The 20,917-nt window shown below is 43.6% G+C and overlaps 2 protein-coding genes across 2 annotated transcripts; one reads left to right on the top strand and one right to left on the bottom strand.

Moving 5' to 3' along the window:
• Positions 1-1,261: 1,261 nt before the first annotated feature.
• On the bottom strand, positions 1,262-5,732 carry mrpl52 (mitochondrial ribosomal protein L52). Its single transcript, XM_080792686.1, has 5 exons — positions 5,623-5,732; positions 4,463-4,532; positions 4,274-4,341; positions 2,973-3,037; positions 1,262-1,565 (listed from the first exon to the last, which is right to left on the bottom strand). Exons 1-5 carry the CDS (start codon positions 5,651-5,653, stop codon positions 1,425-1,427), a joined length of 375 nt encoding a protein of 124 aa, XP_080648812.1. The 5' UTR covers positions 5,654-5,732; the 3' UTR covers positions 1,262-1,424.
• A 1,272-nt stretch (positions 5,733-7,004) lies between these two features.
• On the top strand, positions 7,005-19,604 carry ajuba (ajuba LIM protein). Its single transcript, XM_080792675.1, has 10 exons — positions 7,005-7,077; positions 7,428-8,120; positions 8,566-10,659; positions 13,069-13,170; positions 13,863-13,930; positions 14,050-14,112; positions 15,321-15,451; positions 15,900-15,951; positions 16,766-16,834; positions 18,873-19,604. Exons 3-10 carry the CDS (start codon positions 9,111-9,113, stop codon positions 19,005-19,007), a joined length of 2,169 nt encoding a protein of 722 aa, XP_080648801.1. The 5' UTR covers positions 7,005-7,077; positions 7,428-8,120; positions 8,566-9,110; the 3' UTR covers positions 19,008-19,604.
• Positions 19,605-20,917: the final 1,313 nt, after the last annotated feature.

Here is a 20,917-nt window from a genome sequence, read left to right as displayed (position 1 = left end):
AGTAAAATACTGTGATTTCAGTGACTATAGGGGGACCTGGTCAGTGATTTTAGCCCTATACACGCTACTGGGGGAGGCCGTAGCTGAGTGGGATAGGTTGTGTGATAATAGTAAAGTTGCAGGTTTGACCCTCTGACAGTGTACACCCAGTGTGTGTCAGTGGCCCTGAGCACGCCACTTAACTCCTCCCCCCCCCCCCCCACCCCACCCACACACACACAAACACACACGTGTGATAATCTGAGCAGTCATCTTCTGGGTGTAGCAGAAAAAACAATTTCCCCTCCACCTGGGACCAGAAGAAATTCTGTACACTGTAAAAAAAAAAATCTTCAGTGTTCAGCCACTAAACAACAAACCACAACTCCACAGGAGTCCACACTACTTGAAATACCTGGTGACTTTGGACCTGTCTCTGCCTGACAGTAGATGGCGGTCCACAATCCTAGATGAGTATAGAATGCAGTAGTCTACCACAAGCCGACAGTCACAGGGACATGCCTGTGGGATCACTTCAGATATTAATCCTCCCCTCACCATCATGGCAACATTCACTTAATCATCTTTCCAGGCAGGACACATTATTCTATAAACTAGTTATTCCACTATTTTCAGTGCATACCCTCCAAAGATGTAGCTCTTAAAAACCTCTTAAGCCCCTATCCCCCGCCGGCGGGGGGCAGTGGCTGTCCACCTCATGAACAGCTCTCAGCTGGTAAAGGTCTCAGGTTCCAACTCCGATATTTTAGATTTTCATGGACCCCCTGGGGTTTTTAATGCCAGTTTTACCAGTAACATCAAGTGGAGCTTTTCTGCAATTTGCAGGTCCTGCTCAGTCTCAAATTGTTTTTCTAACTAAAACAACCCCTACTAAAAGTTAATTGCTACTCCTAGATGTGTTCTATGCTACAGGAAAACATCACCAAGATGTATCCACCGTTTTTGCCTTCTCGACACGATCCATTTTTAAAAAGGTACTTGACTGAGCTGTGGTCAGTCATACTAAAATCCTAGTTAAGTATTACACAAAGGTGTGCACTCGCCCTCCAGGCTCCTACTCTCACACAAAACTGCTTGATTCATTTTTTGTCAACCTCTCCCTTCCTCTGCCAGCCCCCACAATACACCCCTCTGAGTCCACCACTTGACAAAATGGCGTCTGAAAACTTACATTCCTTTGAAATGGTGAAATGCTGCATTCTAGTGGCAGAACACAGACATTAAGTAAAGTCTTAAATGAAAGACCAACCATTAATGATCATACTTGGTTATTTTAATTATTTCAGGAATATTGCATATACACGGTATATGCAGACAGCCAGACACACACACACCAAAAACACAGACCCTGGGAAAGTATACTAGCGAGACATTCCGTTCATACGAACCATCACAATATGTTCATAATAAACCTAATGTTCAGACTACTTTTTCAGCAATAGACTTCCTTTAGGTTTGAGTAGAAGAGACTTCTTGCTCTCCTCCATTCGCTTGGCCTCGTCTTGTCTTTCGGCACATGCCTCAATCCCTCTATCCATTTCTGTGCTCAGCATCACTATACGTCTCTGAAAGACAGACAAGACAGAATGAGTGAATGCCACACAGAGCCCCAGGGTTTAAAGCCAAAGAAAAATCCCAAGACTGAAAATGATGTTTTGCAAATCTGCACTGATGCCATTAAATGACCCCTATGAAATCCTCAGGACTGGAATCAGTCCCCAGGACTAAGAACTTTAAGCCCTGAGAGCCGCCAGAGCTATAAGTTGCTCTGATGAAGCCCAAGAATGCCTTGATTGAAAACGTCATTTTCAGACTGTCTATTTAAGTAGGGTGACCATATATTTAGCCCCTCTAAACAGGACCCTTAAATCAATGTGCACATAGTAGTGTCACAGAGAGAAATTTGAACGGTTCAAAATTGAACATTTCAATATGCTAACCTTTACACATTTTAAGAGATGTGGTCACCTTGCTAAGGGTGTCAAATCCCAATAATGTTCTTTAAATCTCTGATTTTACGTTGCTTTGGATCATTCATTTTTCGACTACTCTTCGTCTTCTCTGTTATCTCTGTATATGTGTAAGATACAAGAGTTGATGAAAGTGTCTGTATGCAAAACGGATCGCCGTCTTCTCTGCTATTGTTCTGTTGCCTACACATCAATCAGCAGTTGATTGGTTTCACCAATCGCTCAGAGCGCCAATACACAGATGTGTAGCTAGGTACCCATGTGGGCTATGGGGGCAGACATCAGGGGACTGCCCATAACTTTGACATCCCATTACTCCAACTACGTGGCTTCCTTGTGCGGTTAGGGATATGGTTAGTAATGGGGCCAGTCGGACCAATGGGTTGTCGAAACAATTACATGACACCCAGACAGTACCAGGACAGGACTGAGGCCGATTTTTGCTGTAGATAGCCCTAAAAGCGGTTCCCGCCCTGAATGGATTTACTCTGGCTCTAACCTTTGTCCCTAGTCTACACCAAGAGTGCCCACACTATTTTGACTTGAGGGCCAATTTCAAAATGATCAGCTCAAGATCTACCCACCAAACAAAAGTTGCCTATTATCCCATTGATGAAAATATTGTGAAAATGAGGGGGCTTTGGAATAGCAGCGCTGGCGTTACCTATAAGTAATAGGAAACGGTGTTGATTTTGACAGCAAATTTTGATTTTAGTTTTAGTCAGTCTCAGTCTCTTGAATAGTTTATTTAGTTTTAGTCACATTTGACAAACATTCTTTGTCATAGTTATACCAAAAATAGTTCATTTTAAATTGAAATTATATATTTTTAAGGGCATGTCGTCATGTGGTGGTCTACCTTTGTGATCTACCTTTTGGGCACCCCTGCTCTACACCAAATCTCTTGGCCGAAAATAGACGTATTCATCTACACAAAGTCATTATAGAGGTTTGCCCCACTCTAGGGTTCATGTGGTTAAAAGACAAAAGGCCACAACTCACTGATAACTCCTCATTCTCTTGTCTCCTTCTCTGTTGTCCCTTCATTGGAGGTGCTGGTCTCCCATCTGTATGTTTAGAGAAACAAGCAGAAAATGCACCATCATGACATGATTTATTAATTTTTGTAAATTAACTTTATTTTGAAGATGTTTTTTGTCATTTTGAAATCTGAAAGATTGTATTACAAATTGTACCATTTGTAAGATCTTAAATTTGACTACAAACTACAAACTAATTATCACAAGTCCCTATTTCACATCAAATCCATGCGAAGGCATGCACCCCCCCGCCCCCTATGTTTCTTCTTACGTCAGTAACCGGTCTAATGTTGCTAGTCAGTGTATCTTTTTTTGTTTTTTTCACACAATTTTGTAACCCATTTCCCCCCCTGTCTCAATTATCTAATGTGATCCTGGGCTCTACACAGTACACACCCTCCGCCAACCTAGTCCCCATATATGAGGGACATGGGGAGAGCAACGGACTTGATAATAATCGGTGTACATCGATAAGAGCACCCCTCACTTCACTCGGTGTGATTTTTAACATTCAATAGGGGGGGGGGGGGGGGAGATTTGGCTTTGGTTTCTTTGGAAGGAAGAGAGGTAATGCAGAAGTAAAAGTTCTGATATCAAAATAAAAGCCATGAACGTGTGCACAGAATATGATTAATTTAATGGGACAGATAGCGGACAAGTACCATGAAGTCAAGTTGAAAAGAACTTTGAATAGATAGTTCAACAGCGTGGAGTCCACACAGTCTGCCTGAAGGACTAAACCCAGCAAAGGGTCAGTTGCTCTGGGCCGGAGATTCCCCTCAGCAGTCAGTACAGCACCCTGTGTAATGCCTGTGCAATTTCTCTTTAGCGGTGCATGGGTCGACGGGCTCTGGGTCCGCCTCTGGGTGAAGATTTTAGGGTGAAGGTGGTGAGCTGTACACTGTGTCCCTGCTCACCCACTCTTTACTCATTACCTGCCAATTACTTGTGTGTGTGTGTGTGTGTGTGTGTGTGTGTGTGTGTTAACACCCTCTACTTCTACTACATCCACAAAGGAACTTTTGTTCCCGCATCACCTCTCTTCTTTCTTGAATATGATTAAAGGAAAATTGAAAGCCAACCAAGGCCAAATTCGCTTTTCCATTTTTGTTTGAAAATAATAATAAAATATTGGCACTGTGGTACACTGGTCCAGCGGTTCAATGGATGCCACCAGAACAAAAAAGGCAAGGCTTGCAAAGGTTGTTAAGTGTTAATGTAACACCGTACTTAGAAGCCCAACATGCCTGTGAGGGAAAATACCTGCAAATGACCAATCAGGAAGATCTGTCAGGGGTCCATAACTGGATCCATTTACAGCAAGTCCATGTCTGTAAATAATAAACAAGCCAGTTAACTGTTTCGGTCGGAAATATCAAAATCAAATGAAATCCTGTAGCCAACTACTGTACATGCAAATACGTTTGAGCAATATTGTTTGTGTGAACTTACTCCTTTCTCCATTTCTTTCCAGCCTGTGCTGCACATGTTGTGCTGATGGACCTGCTACAGAGCCTCAAAGCTGAAAATAGGAAGAGATTTAATTAGCACGCATTTTTATTCAAAATGTGCTCTTCACACGCACGTACATTACTATTTTGATAGTTTAAAAGTATAATTCCCTGACAGCTTTTGTTTATTGTTTATAACAGGGGTTTTCAACTGGTGGTCCGTGGACCACTGGTGGTCCGTGGAGGTATTGCATGTGGTCCCTGACCATGCATTTAGTAATGTAGCAAAGTGAAGATTTTTTCATTTCTTCCACGGAACAGTGCACAGACGTTTAGTGCATCAATGTTATCAGAATTACTGGGAAGTCTGAGGTTAAGAAATTCCACAGAAAAGGCAGTTAGAATCTCAAGAAGGGTGAAGTGTACCAGCTTGCCTGATTGAGTCATCATTATTAGGAAATGTTAATGTGCCCATATAATGTCATCATGTGCTATATCTTTCACGTATTTGCCATTTTTTACTATATATATATACCGGTGTATATATATATATTACTATTGTTAAAATTGTTATAATAGCCATAATGTATGGATAAGTTGAACTATTTAAAATTATTTTTCAAGATAGTAAAATATGGAAGAAAAAAAGTTTAGGGATAAAGGCACGCCCAAGATATAGGGCCACATGTGTCAGTCATCAGTTAAGTCCGTGGACTATCGATTGAGAAACAGTATAAGACATGGGATGCATTCCATAGCAAATATTACGAAAGCACTAATCTTAGCCCAGGCATATCCCATTACAACACAACAGTGGTCCCCAGGTTGATCCTTAGTCAAGGTGGTGGTCCCTGGTTCACAATCAGTTGAAAACCCCTGGTTTATAAGGATATAAAACAAATAAAACATTTGCAACGATGTCAGAATAGTGTGTGGGTTACCCTTGTCAACAATATTTAGAGCTGTAGCTTTAGAATGTTAGCATAAAGCTAGTAGTCAGCACTACGCATTGCTACCTACCGCATTCACTGACAATAGTAAAGACATACAGCTGATTAAATCTGTCAGTGGTTGAACTTAAAACCCAGCAACGCAGAACATGATGTAGTTGTACTAAGGCCACATACAAATGAAATGGTAAATAACCTCTCACGGTCTCACCTGAAGAGCACATCTTCATGGGCGCCGCCATGTTGTATTTATCTTACGTTTATTCACCCGCGCCGCTAGATGGTGCGCAAGATACATCATCCGGTTCTACGTTAACCAAACGTTTTAAGATAGATTAACTGTTATTGCCGTTACAGCAATATGTCAAATTAAATGTCACGGTTCATATCATTTTAGCTACTTTGATGCGTTATAAATGAGTTGCTACTTTTCTAAATTTTTAAGTTTGATATTATCTTCATATTTTACTCTCGGTAGTCTGTTTCATCCTGCATCCCAGATCCCACGAATCGATGTGAGCAGCATGCAACCCGTGTAGCTCTGTCTGGTCCATTGCTTTTAAAGTTTAGGAGCTATAACGTGAACGCCGTGGCGAGATAACAGCCATGCAGTTTCATAAACCTGTAGTTTTCTTTGGAAAACACTTGGGGTCTCTGTCCACTCACTTAACTAACTTGTTTCGTGTGGGTATATATCATAGGTATGATGGGTATCACTTTCTAATTTCTAACCAATGTAACGATTGACTTGAGAAATCATTATTTATGACACAAACGATCACGCGCACGCGGATGCCACGCGCACACATGCCACTTAATTCAGCCCACCGCCACCCCCAAGGTCAATTAGATTATATTGTTGAACAAAATGATCTGTTTGTTTTGTAACTTTTGTAGCGTACATGGTAGAATAGCCTATTGTTTATTTAGTAAACGTCCGCGCCACTGAAGCTTGGGAATTCTCTCTCCCGCGGGCGTGCGCGCGAGCTCAAGAGAGAATCTCAATTATCTCTAATTATAATCGATAGACGATATGACTCTGTTTCTTGCTCTCTCTCTATTCTACACTACAGAGACGAGTGTGTGTGTGTGTGTGTGTGTTTTGTATATCATCATGTGTGCCCCGCCACTAAGCCGCGAAGAATTCCTCTGTTGGCTTTTCAGACAAGTTCTCACTCGCAGGCTCAGCTCAGAAGCCGAGATGAACGCGCGAGTCTGCGAGGCAGGAACTCCAGTCAACCGCAAGGGCCAAAGGAGGGAGGGGGGGCTCTGCTCCATGGCTGCTGCTGCTGCGCTCCGGGGCAGACAAAAACGACAAGCCTATCCAAACAAGTCATGCTAAACAACATTATGGGGCTACTTTATCAGCGCCCCGCATGGCCCCCCGTTAACTGCCGGAAAATGAGTGGAATCGGGGGCCGAGTAAAAAAAAAAAAAGGCCCGACCAGGGCCTGAAATAGTAGCGGAATGTTTACTTTGTATCGTCCTTGGAGAACGCATACACGCCGAAAAAATTCACCCCGGCCGCCGACGAACCACCCAGCGGTGTCCCTCCGCACATTCCACAGGCTGGTGGTACAACAAAGTAGTGCTGTTGTCTAAACAACGCAGTTGTGTAACAAGTTATCCAAGACTCTATCCTGTTGGAGAGTCCCTATTATTGAAGGTAAATAAATAAATACACGCATTGTGAAAGATACAGTTTTCAAAACTCCTGGGGCGAATACTTTTAAATGATTGTCAATCAAGAAAGGGGGAATAAATAAGTGGACTTACAATAATTCTCATTTGACTTACTTCTTTTGACATTGTTTTCTTTGTGCACTTTAGCATAACATGTTTTTTATTTTATTTTTACTATACAGTGGTTATTTAAGGCCTTGTTAATGAGGTAGATCTGGTAGCACATGTTCGGTAGTACAACAATGGAAACAGCATGATGATCCACATGACCACATCCACCTCGTCTTATTTCTCTTATCTCTTATTATTCTAATTGTGCATCATGGTTTCCAGCCAGGGCTCTCTCAGTGGAGCGGACATCCATCCATCAGAGGAGTTTTGCGTATGAATGACGAAATCAAGTGATTTGCTGGTGGAAAGGTGTCCCGGCGGCCTGGTGGGGGAAACAAGCCACCGCTGACTGATAAAGAGAAGAGAGGGGGAGGTAAGTAATTTAGGGGAAGAAGAAAGAAACCTAGTTGTCGACCGTGTTCCGCTCCTGGACGGGTTTTTATTTATTTATTTTTTTAAATCCGTGTCCATTTGAAGCCTGGCGCCGGTCTGGGTCGATACGATGTAACTGCGATCTGCTTCCATTCATGCGCCCAACTAACTTTTCCGCTTATTTTCGGGGCTGAAGAGAGAATTATTTATTTTCTGAACACGGCAATGAAAAGAAGAGCGGAGGACGGATGTGTTTTCTTCATTGTGGACGTGAGATAAAAGCCCCGTGGACCATTTTCCCCCTTTCTGAGCGTCTTTCATCGAGAGATGAATGGCATAACTCGGACGAGTCGAATATCCCCTGCAGAAACGGATTCTTTTCCTTATCTCTACTGAATCCACGATGCATTGTACCAATAAGCCCCTGTCCACAGTGTGTTGAGAGATTCCTCCTTCTATCGCACTTGATAAGAAGAAGCCCATTAAAGAACCGCACAAACTACTGCACAAGGACGGGACTTTTTGCCTACTTTTACCACAAAGGTAAAATCGTGGAACATGTTATTTCGGAGTTACACATTGTGTCTCAAACCATATTTGGTGGGATTTACTTTAGCAGGCTTAAAACTACAATTTGATGTTATATTTTGACATAGCATTCGTCTGTTGGGAGCCAGGTCACAGTATTGTTCGTGATAAGTCAATTTTATTTATCGGACGTTCAAACCAAACCTATTCACCAGTTCGATGATCTGCTGCCTCCATTGCGAGCCCCTCAGTCCGATAAGAAGACATTCTATAAGGTGTACACTGCCACACCACTCTCAGCCATTGTAAAAAAAAAAAAAAAGAGAGAGAGAGAGAAGGGAAAGCTTTGCGAAACTAGGATTTGAAAATAGCCCTTTTAATTGAAAGACTACTGTTGAATGTGATAAGTTAGGGCTGCCGCCTGAGGTTTCTAACTATTATGAACACTTCCCCAACACAGACAACGCAGGTGCGGAGAGACACGAGGGACGCAAATGGAGACCATCTACGACCATAGTAGGTCACTTAAAGTGCCCTGGATATGTCCTTGTATTTATTGTCGTCATTGCTTTGTTGGATTGCTGAACTATTAGTGCAGTCGTCCAATCAATGGGGTTTCTAATGCCTACCTGTAGTACCTGCCCCTATGGATTTGCCACAGTTGGACACAGAAGATGGCTCTGAGAACCTTTAAGTCATGCTACCACCCTAAAATGTCTTAAACATTTTATTTATCGGTTCTGTATTTATTGTGTACATGGAGGTCTGTGTAGCTCTCCCTGTTCATTTCAACATTTGAGAGATACAGGGCAGGCTATATCCACACAAGTCTGATTGCTGGGCATTTCAACTGCTGTAGTGAACATTACTGTCCTACTGTACACCTGCTCAGATGACATTTAATAGAGTAATTAATGTCTTAACGTAATGGGTTTAGTTCTCAGAATCCTCCAAAGCTAAAACTTGACTTCGTTTAGACGGACAGAAACCCAAACCAGCGTTGCCATGGATAAGCAAGCAATAAGCAAGTTGTTGGAGAAGTTGAAGTTAACCGACTCAGGTAGTGTGAAATTCAACAGCTCGAAGAAGAAAAATGACGTGACCAACAACGCCAACAACAGCAACGGTAACGTCGGTGTCTCCGGGGGCAGCGGTGGTCTGTCGCTGGCACCCAGCTCCGCAACTGCCTCACCCTCAAGATCTGGCCAGTTCTCGCTTGCCTCCACGACCACAACCGAGGCATGTGTTCAACCTAGTGGGAGAGGAGGAGGAGGAGGAGGAGGAGGAGGAGGGATGGGAGTGTCCTCCACCCAGCTTCTTCCTCCTCCACCTCCAGTTTCCTCCACGGTGGGCGCCGTGCCTTCGGACGCCGAGCAGCCCCTCCACCCCTCCTCCACGTTGGCCCCGCTGAGACGCCGCTCCCCTCAGCAGCGGGCGTCCTGTTACCTGGGGGAGGGGGACTGTGACCCGTCGGGGGCCTTCGGGTCCAAGGCCTCTCTGAACCAGCGGCGCTACTCCCTGGAGCTCCAGCAGCTGGTTCGGCGGCAGCAGCTCCTCTCCCAGCCTCCGGGACCCCCGCCGGCGTACGCCACCAACCCGGGCTACGGCTCGGCGCCGAGGGCCGGCATGGGCGAGGCCGTGTACCTCCCCGAGCCGGAGAGGCACAAGCGCCTGTCCCTCCAGGAGGCGCTGTTTTACAAGCGTCTGAGCACGGGCAGCGAGCTGTGGGAGACCCCCAGGCCGGCGTCGCTGTCCCACCCGCCACACAGGCCTTCAGATGTGACCGCGGGAGGAGGAGGAGGAGGAGGCTTCTTCTACCCCCCGGGGCCGACCCTGAGCCCCTGCTCCTCCTTCAGCCTCCAGGAGTCCGTGCTGGTCAGTCCCCGGTCCAGCTTCGCCTCCAGCACGGCCAGCGGCGGCGGAGGAGGAAGCCCCATGGGGAGCCGCTGCAGCAGCAACCGAACCAGCGGCATTAGCTTGGGCTACGATAGCCGGTACTCGGCCTCGGGGTGCCTCCCGCGGGAACAGCCGTTCCCCTCCCTGCAGGCAGGGGGCTCTGCTACGGGGTACGGAGGGCCGGGAGGAAGGGCCGGGGCGCACTCCTCCACCGAGGCCTGGACTCATTACCTGGAGGGAGGGGCGCCGCCGGGCGCTCACGACAGCCGGCACTCGTATCCGCCCGCGGTGGGAAGTCCGGCGTCCGCGTGCTACCGGGCTGGCCCCGATTGGTGGGAGCAGCAGGGGGCGGGGGGAGCCATGGGGGGGGAGTCGGGCCAGGCGGGAGAGCGGGCCCGCTACTCTGACCTCCCGGGGACTCGGTACCAGGAGGAGCTGACCCGGCTCTTGCTGAGAGATGCAGCGCTGGAAGGGGAGGGGCTGCTAGGGGGCCTGATGCTGAAGGAGCAATCTGCTCAGATCATGGCCTCCACTCTCTCTAAACCCACTACCACGACAACACTCATCACCGCTTCGGCGGGAGGAGTGGCCAAAGCCAAGGAGGAACCGGGAGTCTGCACGGGCAGAGAGACCACGGAGAATCGACAGGAGTTCTTTGGTGAGATCACTAGAATCCTTTAGTTTTGAAACGATATTCTCACACTGTAAAAAGGTAAACGAGTCAGGAGAGTGGGGAAGAAAGATTACACCTGTGACCTTAGCACAGAACTGACTTTGATGGGGTGCTAAAAGAAAGAACTCTGATCTGCTGTTTAGTGCTAGTGAATGGGAGTTGTAGGTCCAAAGTAAATCAAAATTTAGCAAATTACATTCCTGATTTAATAAGTGCATATGGCCATATGCTTATTATGGGTCCATTCATTTCCTAGTTTACCCCCAGCTCGTCTCAATCTAACTTTGATAATCGTCTTCCCCACTTGCCCACTTGTCAGATTACAGGTTTATCTTAAAGGAAATGGTTGGATGGGTGCATGGATAGATTGATGGTTGTTGTTGAAAGTGAGTGAATGGGAGGAAGGTGGGTGCCTAATATGAGCCTACAGAGATGTGCAGGATATGTGCATGAAAAGAGGGAAACCATTGGCCCTCAGAGATCACTCCAGACAAGACCATGTGTTTGGCCATCCATAACATAAAAGCCTCGACAACAGAGGACGCAAATGGAAGCCAGGAAAGGGTGAACAAGTTTAATTTGCCACCGCTGACATTCAGAGTAAAGTACACGCGTAATAGACAAAAAGAATTGGAAGAAAAGCACCAGCAATGCAATTGTACATGTTGGCACATGCATGCATACACCTGAAGCATATATCATATACACGCAAAGAACAGGCTAATGTCTGAGAGGGCTAATCTAGCAAGTCTATACTCTATATATATATATACACACACACACACACACACACACACACACACACACACACACACACACACACACACACACAGCAGAGTGCAGTCTGTCACACAAATTGCATGTTCCATATAAACTTGACTCCAGCCATTAGTGTGAGTCACAGAGGGCATCAGGGGGTGTGTGTGTGTGTGTGTGTGTGTGTGTGTGTGTGTGTGTGTGTGTGTGTGTGTGTGTGTCAGAAGACATCCAGTCAACTAGTGTGGCCATGGTTTGCCATGTTGTTTTTTCTGTGGCAGGGTGTGTAAGAACCCCCCGCCCACACCACACACACACACACACACACACACACACTCCCTTGACTTTAGGCCATAATAACGCACTATGTGTGTGGGTGTGAGTCATGCGTGTGCTGCTGTGTGTGTGTGTGTGTGTGTGTGTGTGTGTGTGTAATGTTGCCTTGGCGTGTGCAGGGGCGGTGTGCTATAGCCTGTTTGTCTGCTCAGGTATGTGTGCCCCTGGGAGATATACAATACTGTACTCTCGTCTCCTCGGTGCCATTAAGCCTCATTTTATACTTAGTTGCGCGCCGTTGTCACGTGCATAATAATAACAGATCTTCAAGCTCACAATGTGTTGTGTTGGTGACGTGTTGTGAGCTTGTAGGTTTGTTATTTTGTAGTTGTTTTCTGTGTTTCATGCTATCATAAATCACACATTTAGACGGGCTTGGGAAGCTCTGAGAAGGAAGTCTACACACTTGCATGCGCTCACCTCGAGCTGTAGCACTGAGCAGAGATGGCAAAGTAGTCCGTTTGTGTTGTTATTTCATTTGGTAAGGAAGGACAGCCCAGTGTTTGAACATGTAGCCATAAGCTCCTGAAGCACTGACTCACTCTTGTGAAGTCATTAGGTATTTGCTCAAACCACTGAACAGCCACACACTTGATTTTCTTTTTCTATAAGGATAATAGATAAGTCATAATAGTTTGTATGACTTAAACATATCCTAAATAACAATACACCTAACTAAAGACTAAAAAGTAAATAAATGGAATGGTTGAACTTAATATTACACCTTCTCTGAGAAGGATTAGACAACCTGAACCACACATACAGGTATTCATTAATAGAACACAGGGACACTTTTACTTCATTGACTGCAGTGATTTGTTTTGGTGACATCTTGGGAGAAGGACATGCCTGTTTTAGCCTGTTTAATGTCCAATGTTCATGTTTCCTTCATTTAAAGTGTGACTTTTTAGCTTAAAGGCCCTCAAGATTATTTTTTCCATGCGTGAATTTTGAAAAGATGCACACAAAGGTAATTTGATTGTTAAGTCCCATGCACAAACCTATATAAATAAAAACAGAATAACAATTCCAGGTCAATTTAGGTGGGAATTCCCCCTTTTTTTTTACCCAGGGTGGACGTAAAGTAAACACGGCAGTGTGAGTAACCAGGGGTTTAACAGTGTGAAAATCCCCTGGGTTTGTGCGAAGCGGAGGATTTTACAAGTGTTGACACTTAGGAGTTGAATTTCAGACACATCTTGTAGGAATGCCTCGTTAAGTGAAGCGTTAAGGAGCCGGTGAGTGATATGGGCCTCGACTAAACCACCCCGCCATGTGTTTGTGTCCCCGCTGTGCTGACAGGAACCTGTGTGAAGTGCGGCAAAGGCGTGTACGGGGCAGATAACGCCTGTCAGGCCCTGGACAGCCTCTATCACACACGCTGCTTCACCTGCGTGTCCTGCGGTGAGTCCTGTCTCTCTTGGAAAGCTATGCCCTATGTGACCCGAATAGAGCTGCAGCTATATTCTATTTATTATTATTAGAATCTTTTTTTTTTAATACTGTTTTTATTGGGCATTTTGTATGTGACAGCTATTCAGTGATATAAAATGGAAAAAATAATGTAAATGTTCCAAATACAAAAAATATGTGATAAACACAAAAAAACTGTTAAACAATGACAAATGTGTATTATTAGAATCTTGAAGCGCTTTCCCACCCCCTTTTTTTTCTTCTTCTCCAATGTTCTATAGCAACGTTACAAAGTAGAATAGATTTTTTTAACCAACTAAATTGTCTGCTAATCTACATAAGAGATCTACAAGCTCACAATGCATCGTGTTGCACTTGCAACGCATTGATCTGCTATTTTCACCTTTTAACGGTCACCCCTGAATAAGGACACTAGCTAGGGTTTAACTGTTGCACACCCAGACCTGAAGTGCCCTTGAACAGTCTGCCTTCTGTCGCGGAAATTCATGCCGCTGTCAGCTGTCATGACTGTTTATGATTAAAATGCACTCCCTTTTTTTTTGTTATCTCGACTGGTGTAAAAATGGCCCCTCACGGGTCGGTCTGACTCGGTGGGCAGCCGTTTCAGGGATTTTTCTGCAAACGCTCAATGTCTCCCGTTTGCTTCCCCCCCCCCACGCCAGGTCGCACCCTGAGGAACAAGGACTTCTACAATGTCAATGGCTCTGTGTACTGTAAAGAGGATTACATGGTAAGATGATGATTTGTCTCCGTTGCAGATGCACAACATCATGTCATAATCGAGAGTTTTTCCAAAACATTTGAAAATAAATCGACTTGTTTGGTAACGGTTCTAACTTCCCGTTGCAGTTCTCGGGATTCCAGGCAGCTGCCGAGAAGTGTAATGTGTGTGGCCACCTTATTTTAGAACAGGTGAGGTGTGTGTGTGTGTGTGTGTGTCTATGGCAGAGATGCCCACGAGTCTCGGAGCTCGAGTCAGAGTTGAGACTGGAGTCTTTGGGGTTGAGCCCGAGTCGAGTTTAGAGTCTTTGGGGGGTCGAGTACGAGTCCGAGTCTCAAATCATTAGCCTCCTAAACGTCTCTACTTTCCACTGAGTAAGGGAGTTATGTCCAACTGTCCGTTGTGAAATGTTTACAGAGCTACAGCTATAAGTGACAACTTGTTTTATAGGCTATTTAATATCTCTAAGTTTACGGTTTTCATCATTCAGCCTCTCAAACCCATGGCTTGTCCCAATGCGCAACGTGCGTCATCTGTTATCCACCAAGAAAACGGATACAAGCTGTCCACACGCCGTTTCAATGCGTGTTGACAGCTTGCAGATTTGTTATTTTGGTCACAATCAATGATGCACGACGCGTGGAGCATAGACTACAACTAAGCATTTTTGTAACCAAATAACTGTAACATTACTTGCCTGGTGGGCAACATATGGAACTTGACATGAATGCAGTGAACATTAATTACCTGGTGTTTAACGAGGTCAGCAACCACAGCTGCACATGAAACGAGTTACACAACCAGAACCGCCCAAGGTTTCAAAAACGTTCCTTCACGGACAATCCTATCGTCTCATCAACATTAAACGACTGCCGAGTTAAATGACGTTGGATGGCCGATGCGGAGCCAAACATATTTGTTTACTTTCGTCTCGTTTCATATTTAAATGTTATGATGAAAGGCCTCGCCACTGTGGGTATGAATGAAATCAGCTGAGCTCCGTGCACCTGGGGGCAATTGCGCTGCAGGAGGGGAACGGTAATGACTCGTCGATACTCCACGAGTCATTGAGTCTGAGTCGAGTCTGGAGTCTTTGAGGGGGGGAGTCCGAGTCGAGTCCCATTTGTGGCGACTCGAGTCGAAGACTAACTAGAGTCGCCATCTCTGGTCTATGTAAGGGAAGGGTGTCTGTGTGTACATCACACACTCATCCATGTTAACCACATGAATCATATAGTCTATTCTGGGCATGTGATAATAGGCGAACATTTTTGGGAAAATAGCAGATCTACAAGCTCACAATGATGTGTTGTGGGGTACACTTGTTTTTTTTTTAGATATGTATGTGTTTTGGTACCTCGTTGTTAACGGAGTGCATTGGGCTGTGTGTGGTGGTCAGATCCTTCAGGCTATGGGGAACTCGTATCACCCTGGCTGCTTCCGCTGCGTGGTCTGTTCCAAGGCTCTAGACGGCGTGCCCTTCACCGTGGACCAACACAGCAACATCTACTGCGTGGCCGACTACAACAAGTGAGTTTTTTTTAAACTGTCATTCTGATGTTACCCAGGAACGCTATGCTTCATGTGACTGCTAACGCATATCTATCCCATTTTTATAGGTGTTTAACCACATGAACCCTCGAGTCAAAATTCTGGGGTGAAAAATCGGAAATGCTCGGAACGTGTACTATTCGTACAATTGTAGACTATTATATACGGCTGTTTTCGGCAGCAAGAATGGGGAATAAAGGAGGCGGGCATAGAAGTACTACAGACCCCTGCGCGACTCCTGTCAATAAAGTATATAGGGTTTAAGTGGTTTAAATGATGGTTAATGATGACAAGGAGGGGAAATGCCACGTGTAATTTTATTTCCTGCAGGAATGTCACAGTAATGTCCTTTTCCTCAGCACTGTTCTCTTACACAAATTTGCTATAACTAAATTAGTACTCTTGCTTTCTTTTATTGTTTTCACAGGACTTTTGCTCCAAAGTGCGCTGCATGTTTACAACCTATCTTACCTGCTGAGGTAGGTGTGCCAAGTTCTTTGTGTGTTTTTGTGTGTGTAGTCACTTCTTCTCTGTGGTGGGTGAAATGTTTAATAAAACAGTCAATTATACATTACAACAGTTTACCACCCCACTGAGCAATAGCCGGCTATTAAATGCGAAAACGGCTAAAAGTGTAGTTTTTTTTAGACGTTGATTAGCGGTTGTTTAAACATCTATATATATATAGACGTCTAATCTAAGAATAGACATCTAATTTGTTTTTTTAATCGCATTTTTTGACGGCCCTTTAGACGAATATTAGACTACGAATATTATGGATTACTTTACCTAGCTGTTGAAACAACTCAAGAAACCAGAATTATTTATTTTTGCTATCAATCTGACTTGAAAACCGGTGAATACTTTGGAGAACTCTGTACAGTTACTACATGCATGCATACAGATTCAGTGGATGCACGTTGAGGTGAGGGCTGACCAAATGAACCAACAATGTGTTTTGTTTTGTTGGCTGTGGCGTTTGGCTTGTGCTCTCTCTTGAGACCTTTTGTCAAATAGTGTTTGCCAATACTGCTCATGGTTTGTTAGCCTACCTAAGAGCCAGCTGGGTGGGGTTTGCCAAGTGGGGCAATGCAATGACTAGCTAGTAAGTTGCAAGTAAGTCAGTGTTGTATAATCTACATTCTGTGATTAACCCCACCCAAGTGGTACTCCGTGAACGATGAACAAATTCACATAATCAAGTGTCCGTAGTATTTCTGACCCCTGCAGTTTGTACCTCCAGTGTCTGTTAGACTTCTGATCTTTTTTTTCCTTCTTCATTTTACATCACAGGGCAGCGAGGAGATCCTCCGGGTGGTGTCGATGAACAAAGACTATCACTTTGAGTGCTACCACTGTGAGGTCAGTATGGCCTTTTGACTCGTCATGTTTTACTTTTTACAATAAGAAAAAAAACGCATTGTTCAACAACTGTCATTTCCTATTATTGATTATGGTTTATATAATTTATCGGAAAACACTGTGGATTTGTTTTGAGGTGTCCGGCGTACCCGGGGACACATCGTGTCATGTATGACACTTCAAAATTGGTTGACTCCTCCAAGCGTGGAGACATTTACACTGGCTGCTTTTTATTTTTAAGTGTATTTACTTTGAAATACAATGGTCAAGAGGTCCTTCGTCAGTATATTTTACTTAAACTATCCATCATATTTAAAACGAGCCATTACTTCCATATAACTCTAGATACCCTCTGAGTCTTAGACATACTCAGCAACTTTAGTTTACTCTGCCCAAAACATTTAATGACATTGGGAGACGTGCTTTTCAGTTTAAAGCTCCGTCCGACTGGAACAACTTGTCAGTTTCCTCATTTAATATTGTCAAGGCTTCATTAGGCTGCCAACCAGAAACCCATCTGTAGTTGTTTCAGATTTATATTTGATTTGTGTATTTTTGGTGGGGATAGGGCTTGAATATTCAGATTATTTGACTGTTATTATGATTATTATTCCCATTATTATTGTCATTACTATTAGTATTATTGTTTGAAAGGTGTTTCATTGCAGACGTTACTGGTCTCAGATGTAGTGTTTTTGAAGAGGTTGGGAGAGCCTCTGTGTATGTCCTTGATTGTTATGCTTACTGTTTGTTGACATGCTTGATGTTTTGTCTGTGTGTTGTGCCCGAGGATGATGGATCTCAAGGAGATATCCTTTAAATAAATGTCAGTGATGATGTAACATCGAAGAACCACTGACATAGAAACATAGCTTTTTCAGAAAACTGTCAGGATGTAGAAGACTTTTTTTTTTTAAATCTGATCTCAGGTCAAAATGGGTTAAGCACAGCTTTACATAGCCCCTCTCGGAACCCTACATAAAGCTTTTATGAAATTTGATGGGCGCTTTAACGTAGGGTTCCTGGTCACGCTAAGATTTTTCAATGCGATTGTTGGGACGCGGATATACACAAACTCATCGTTTAGTCGATCGGCGCGGTATTAGGACGCTTTTTATTGTGTTTGTTTACGGATGTGCGAACTATAAGTACCTTACATACCTCTGATAAAATCTCCTGTGTCGCGGAAGCCGTTAAGTATTTTTAATCCATGTTTGATTAAAAATGTCGCTTTGATTTCTTCTTGTTTATTTACCGTTTATTGTACCGCCTCCCGATGTGCGGTTGGCTTTGCGGGCTATGTCCCTGCCTCTGATCTGCTCCGTCATAGCTGTAGCACCACTAGCTAGCCAGATAGGCGGTACAATGAGGTGTCAATAAACAAGGTAGGAAGAAGCGACATTTTTAATCAATCATGGATTAAAAATACTTAACGGCTTCCGCGACACAGGAGATGTGTCGGTATGGTATGTAAGGTACTTATAGTTCGCACATTCGTAAGTCAATACATGAATAAACATGGTAAAAGCGCACAGAAGTCCGTCTCATGGCGTGTTTACATTGTATTTGTTTGTGCGTAACTGGCGACAGCCCAGCGTGAAGCAGGACCCAATGCAGTAAAGTCATAAAAGTGTCAGAAACTTTACTACATTCGGGTTCTGCTTGCGGGGCTAAGCTTTACACTGATTAGCTACACCTGGAGGGTACTGCTCCATGGATTTGTGTATTTGATTACTAACGGAACCGTTGCCGAATAGGTGCCTCCCAAGGATGTAGTGTGACATGTCAGTTTTAAAGCATTGTAACAACAAGCATTGTCAACCATTAACACACTTGAACTCCTTTTGAAAAATCATGTTGTGGCCATTTAGAAAAACGGGTAGCACATACATCAACCTGTGACATGTGCAAAAGATGTTTCCAAAATGGGCAGTTGAGGTGTTATCCTCCTCCTAGACCATTGCCAGGTAGTGTGTTATAATAATAATAATGGATGTCTTACTATCTCTTTCTTTTCTCTCACCCCATCATCCAACAGGAGTGTGGGAAACAGCTGTCAGATAAGCCCGGCTCCCAGTGCTTCCCCCTGGACACTCATCTCCTCTGCCATTCCTGTCACATGAACAGAGTAGTGTGCACCCCTCACAGCGTTCCCGCTCACAACACACACTGAGGAACTCATTCCATGTCACACGAATCGTGTGCGCCGATCATAACGTTCCCCCCCCACCCCCCTCGCAACGCATTGAGGAACTGGATGCAGAGCCGTGTGTGCAAAGTGCAAACTCGTCACCCTTATCTCTCTTCCGACATTCTTTGAATCACTCACACTTCAGTTACACATATTCTTTGTTTCAAGGTCATTGTGAACGGTTCTAATTTCTCCAGTTTTATTTTGAACTACATGAACTTGATACATGACTTTGTTGACATTTATTTTTGTACAGTATGTATGACGTGACTCACCTTGGATCAGTTCCTTAATCAGATGTATTTCCTGCTGTATCTTAGTTGTTTTTTTGTACTATCACTGTACCATAGTTATGAGGGAACGGGAAAGAAAACAAACTACTGCTTTTACCCCCATGGCTACTGTTTGCTGTAGAAGAACAAGGGAATTTGCTTAACAGTTTTTGTATATTTAATATTGCTAGCAAACAATTTGCACTTAATTTACTTTTGTTTATTGTATGAGATTTGTCAAGTGAACAAGTACAATGAGAAAAACATTCCTGTATTTCACTCTGGTGTAATTAAATATTTCTTTTTTTGCGTGTTCAAAATGTATTGCCTACATTGTAGATGCAAGTATGGACCTGTAGGTGGCAGTCAACTTAACTCCAGCCAAACTTAACTAACTAGATATAGATAACCATTCAACCCCACTATGGTATTGACTGCACTCAAGTCTTATGGTTAAAATTGAAGCTGATGAACTATTTGTTTTGCACTTCGACATGAAAAGCAATAGAGAACAGAAAAGCAAAGGCAACATTAAAAGAGTAGCAGTAATGCAATACCGTGGACAAGAATAACAATTTTAAAAGTATGAGTGTCGAAGGTGGTCTTGAGCTGTGTTTTTAAATGTCTGCAGAGGCTGCCTGTTGAAGGTATTAGTGGGAGTTTGTTCCATGCCATCGGTCCACAGAAGCAGAACGCTGCTTCACCATGTTTTTAGTTGCCTTTTTTAAGCACATCAAGCAGGCCAGCTGGGACATATCTAGGCAGGCAGTTCCCTCGTTTGATGAATTTAGCAATGGCAACCCAACTGAAAATGTGTATTATGTTCACTAAGAGCAGGAGAAACTCATTAACTTTAAAACAAAACACTATAGCGATTACTCAGAAAATAGCCGCAGGCTTTTAACAAAATACTTTGAAACATACCACTTGCACTACCTTTGATTAAATGTATCCATTACTTCAGGGATACTCAAATAGATTTACCTGTGGGCCACAAAAATGGCAAGGGGCCAGGGGCCAGTAGATAAAATTACGACATTAATGATACTTGATAACTTCTCTCTTTCAATTGCTTTATTTTCGCAAAATGTATCAAAGTACAATGTGCATGCACACAATATGTAAATAAATAAATGTGTAGTGATATGGCTGACTGAGTAAAATAAAACAATCTACCTGAAAATAGATCGCTATAAGTGAAGAGCAATTTCCGCAATTACCATTTCCGCAATTTCCATTTCCGCAATTTCCGCAATTACCATTTCCGGAATTTCCTTTTCCGCATGTCCGCAATTTCCGCAATTTCCATTTCCACCATTTCCGCAATTTCCGCAATTACAATTTCCGCAATTTCCATTTTCAACTATTAATGGCAGCTGGGTTTCATCATTCAAATAAAATAGAATTCTGTCTGTTTAGCTATAAAATTATGTCAGGAAATAGGGATACACAGTATATGTCTTTCATTTGCATTGCATCTCCCCCCCCCCCCCCCAAGCTTTTATTTTCGTTCGAGTAATAGTACAACTCTAATAGTATCACTTATAATAATGTAATTAAAGATAACTTCATTCAGATTTATTTATTTTTATTTCATTTTCCAGATTTTTTTTTTAGATT

The sequence above is a fragment of the Protomyctophum bolini genome (genome assembly GCF_963924005.1).
Source record: "Protomyctophum bolini genome assembly, chromosome: 20".
In the NCBI taxonomy this organism is placed as follows: Eukaryota; Metazoa; Chordata; class Actinopteri; order Myctophiformes; family Myctophidae; genus Protomyctophum; species Protomyctophum bolini.
Note: the sequence above shows the minus strand (reverse complement) of the source record. Positions and strands in the feature narration are given on the sequence as shown.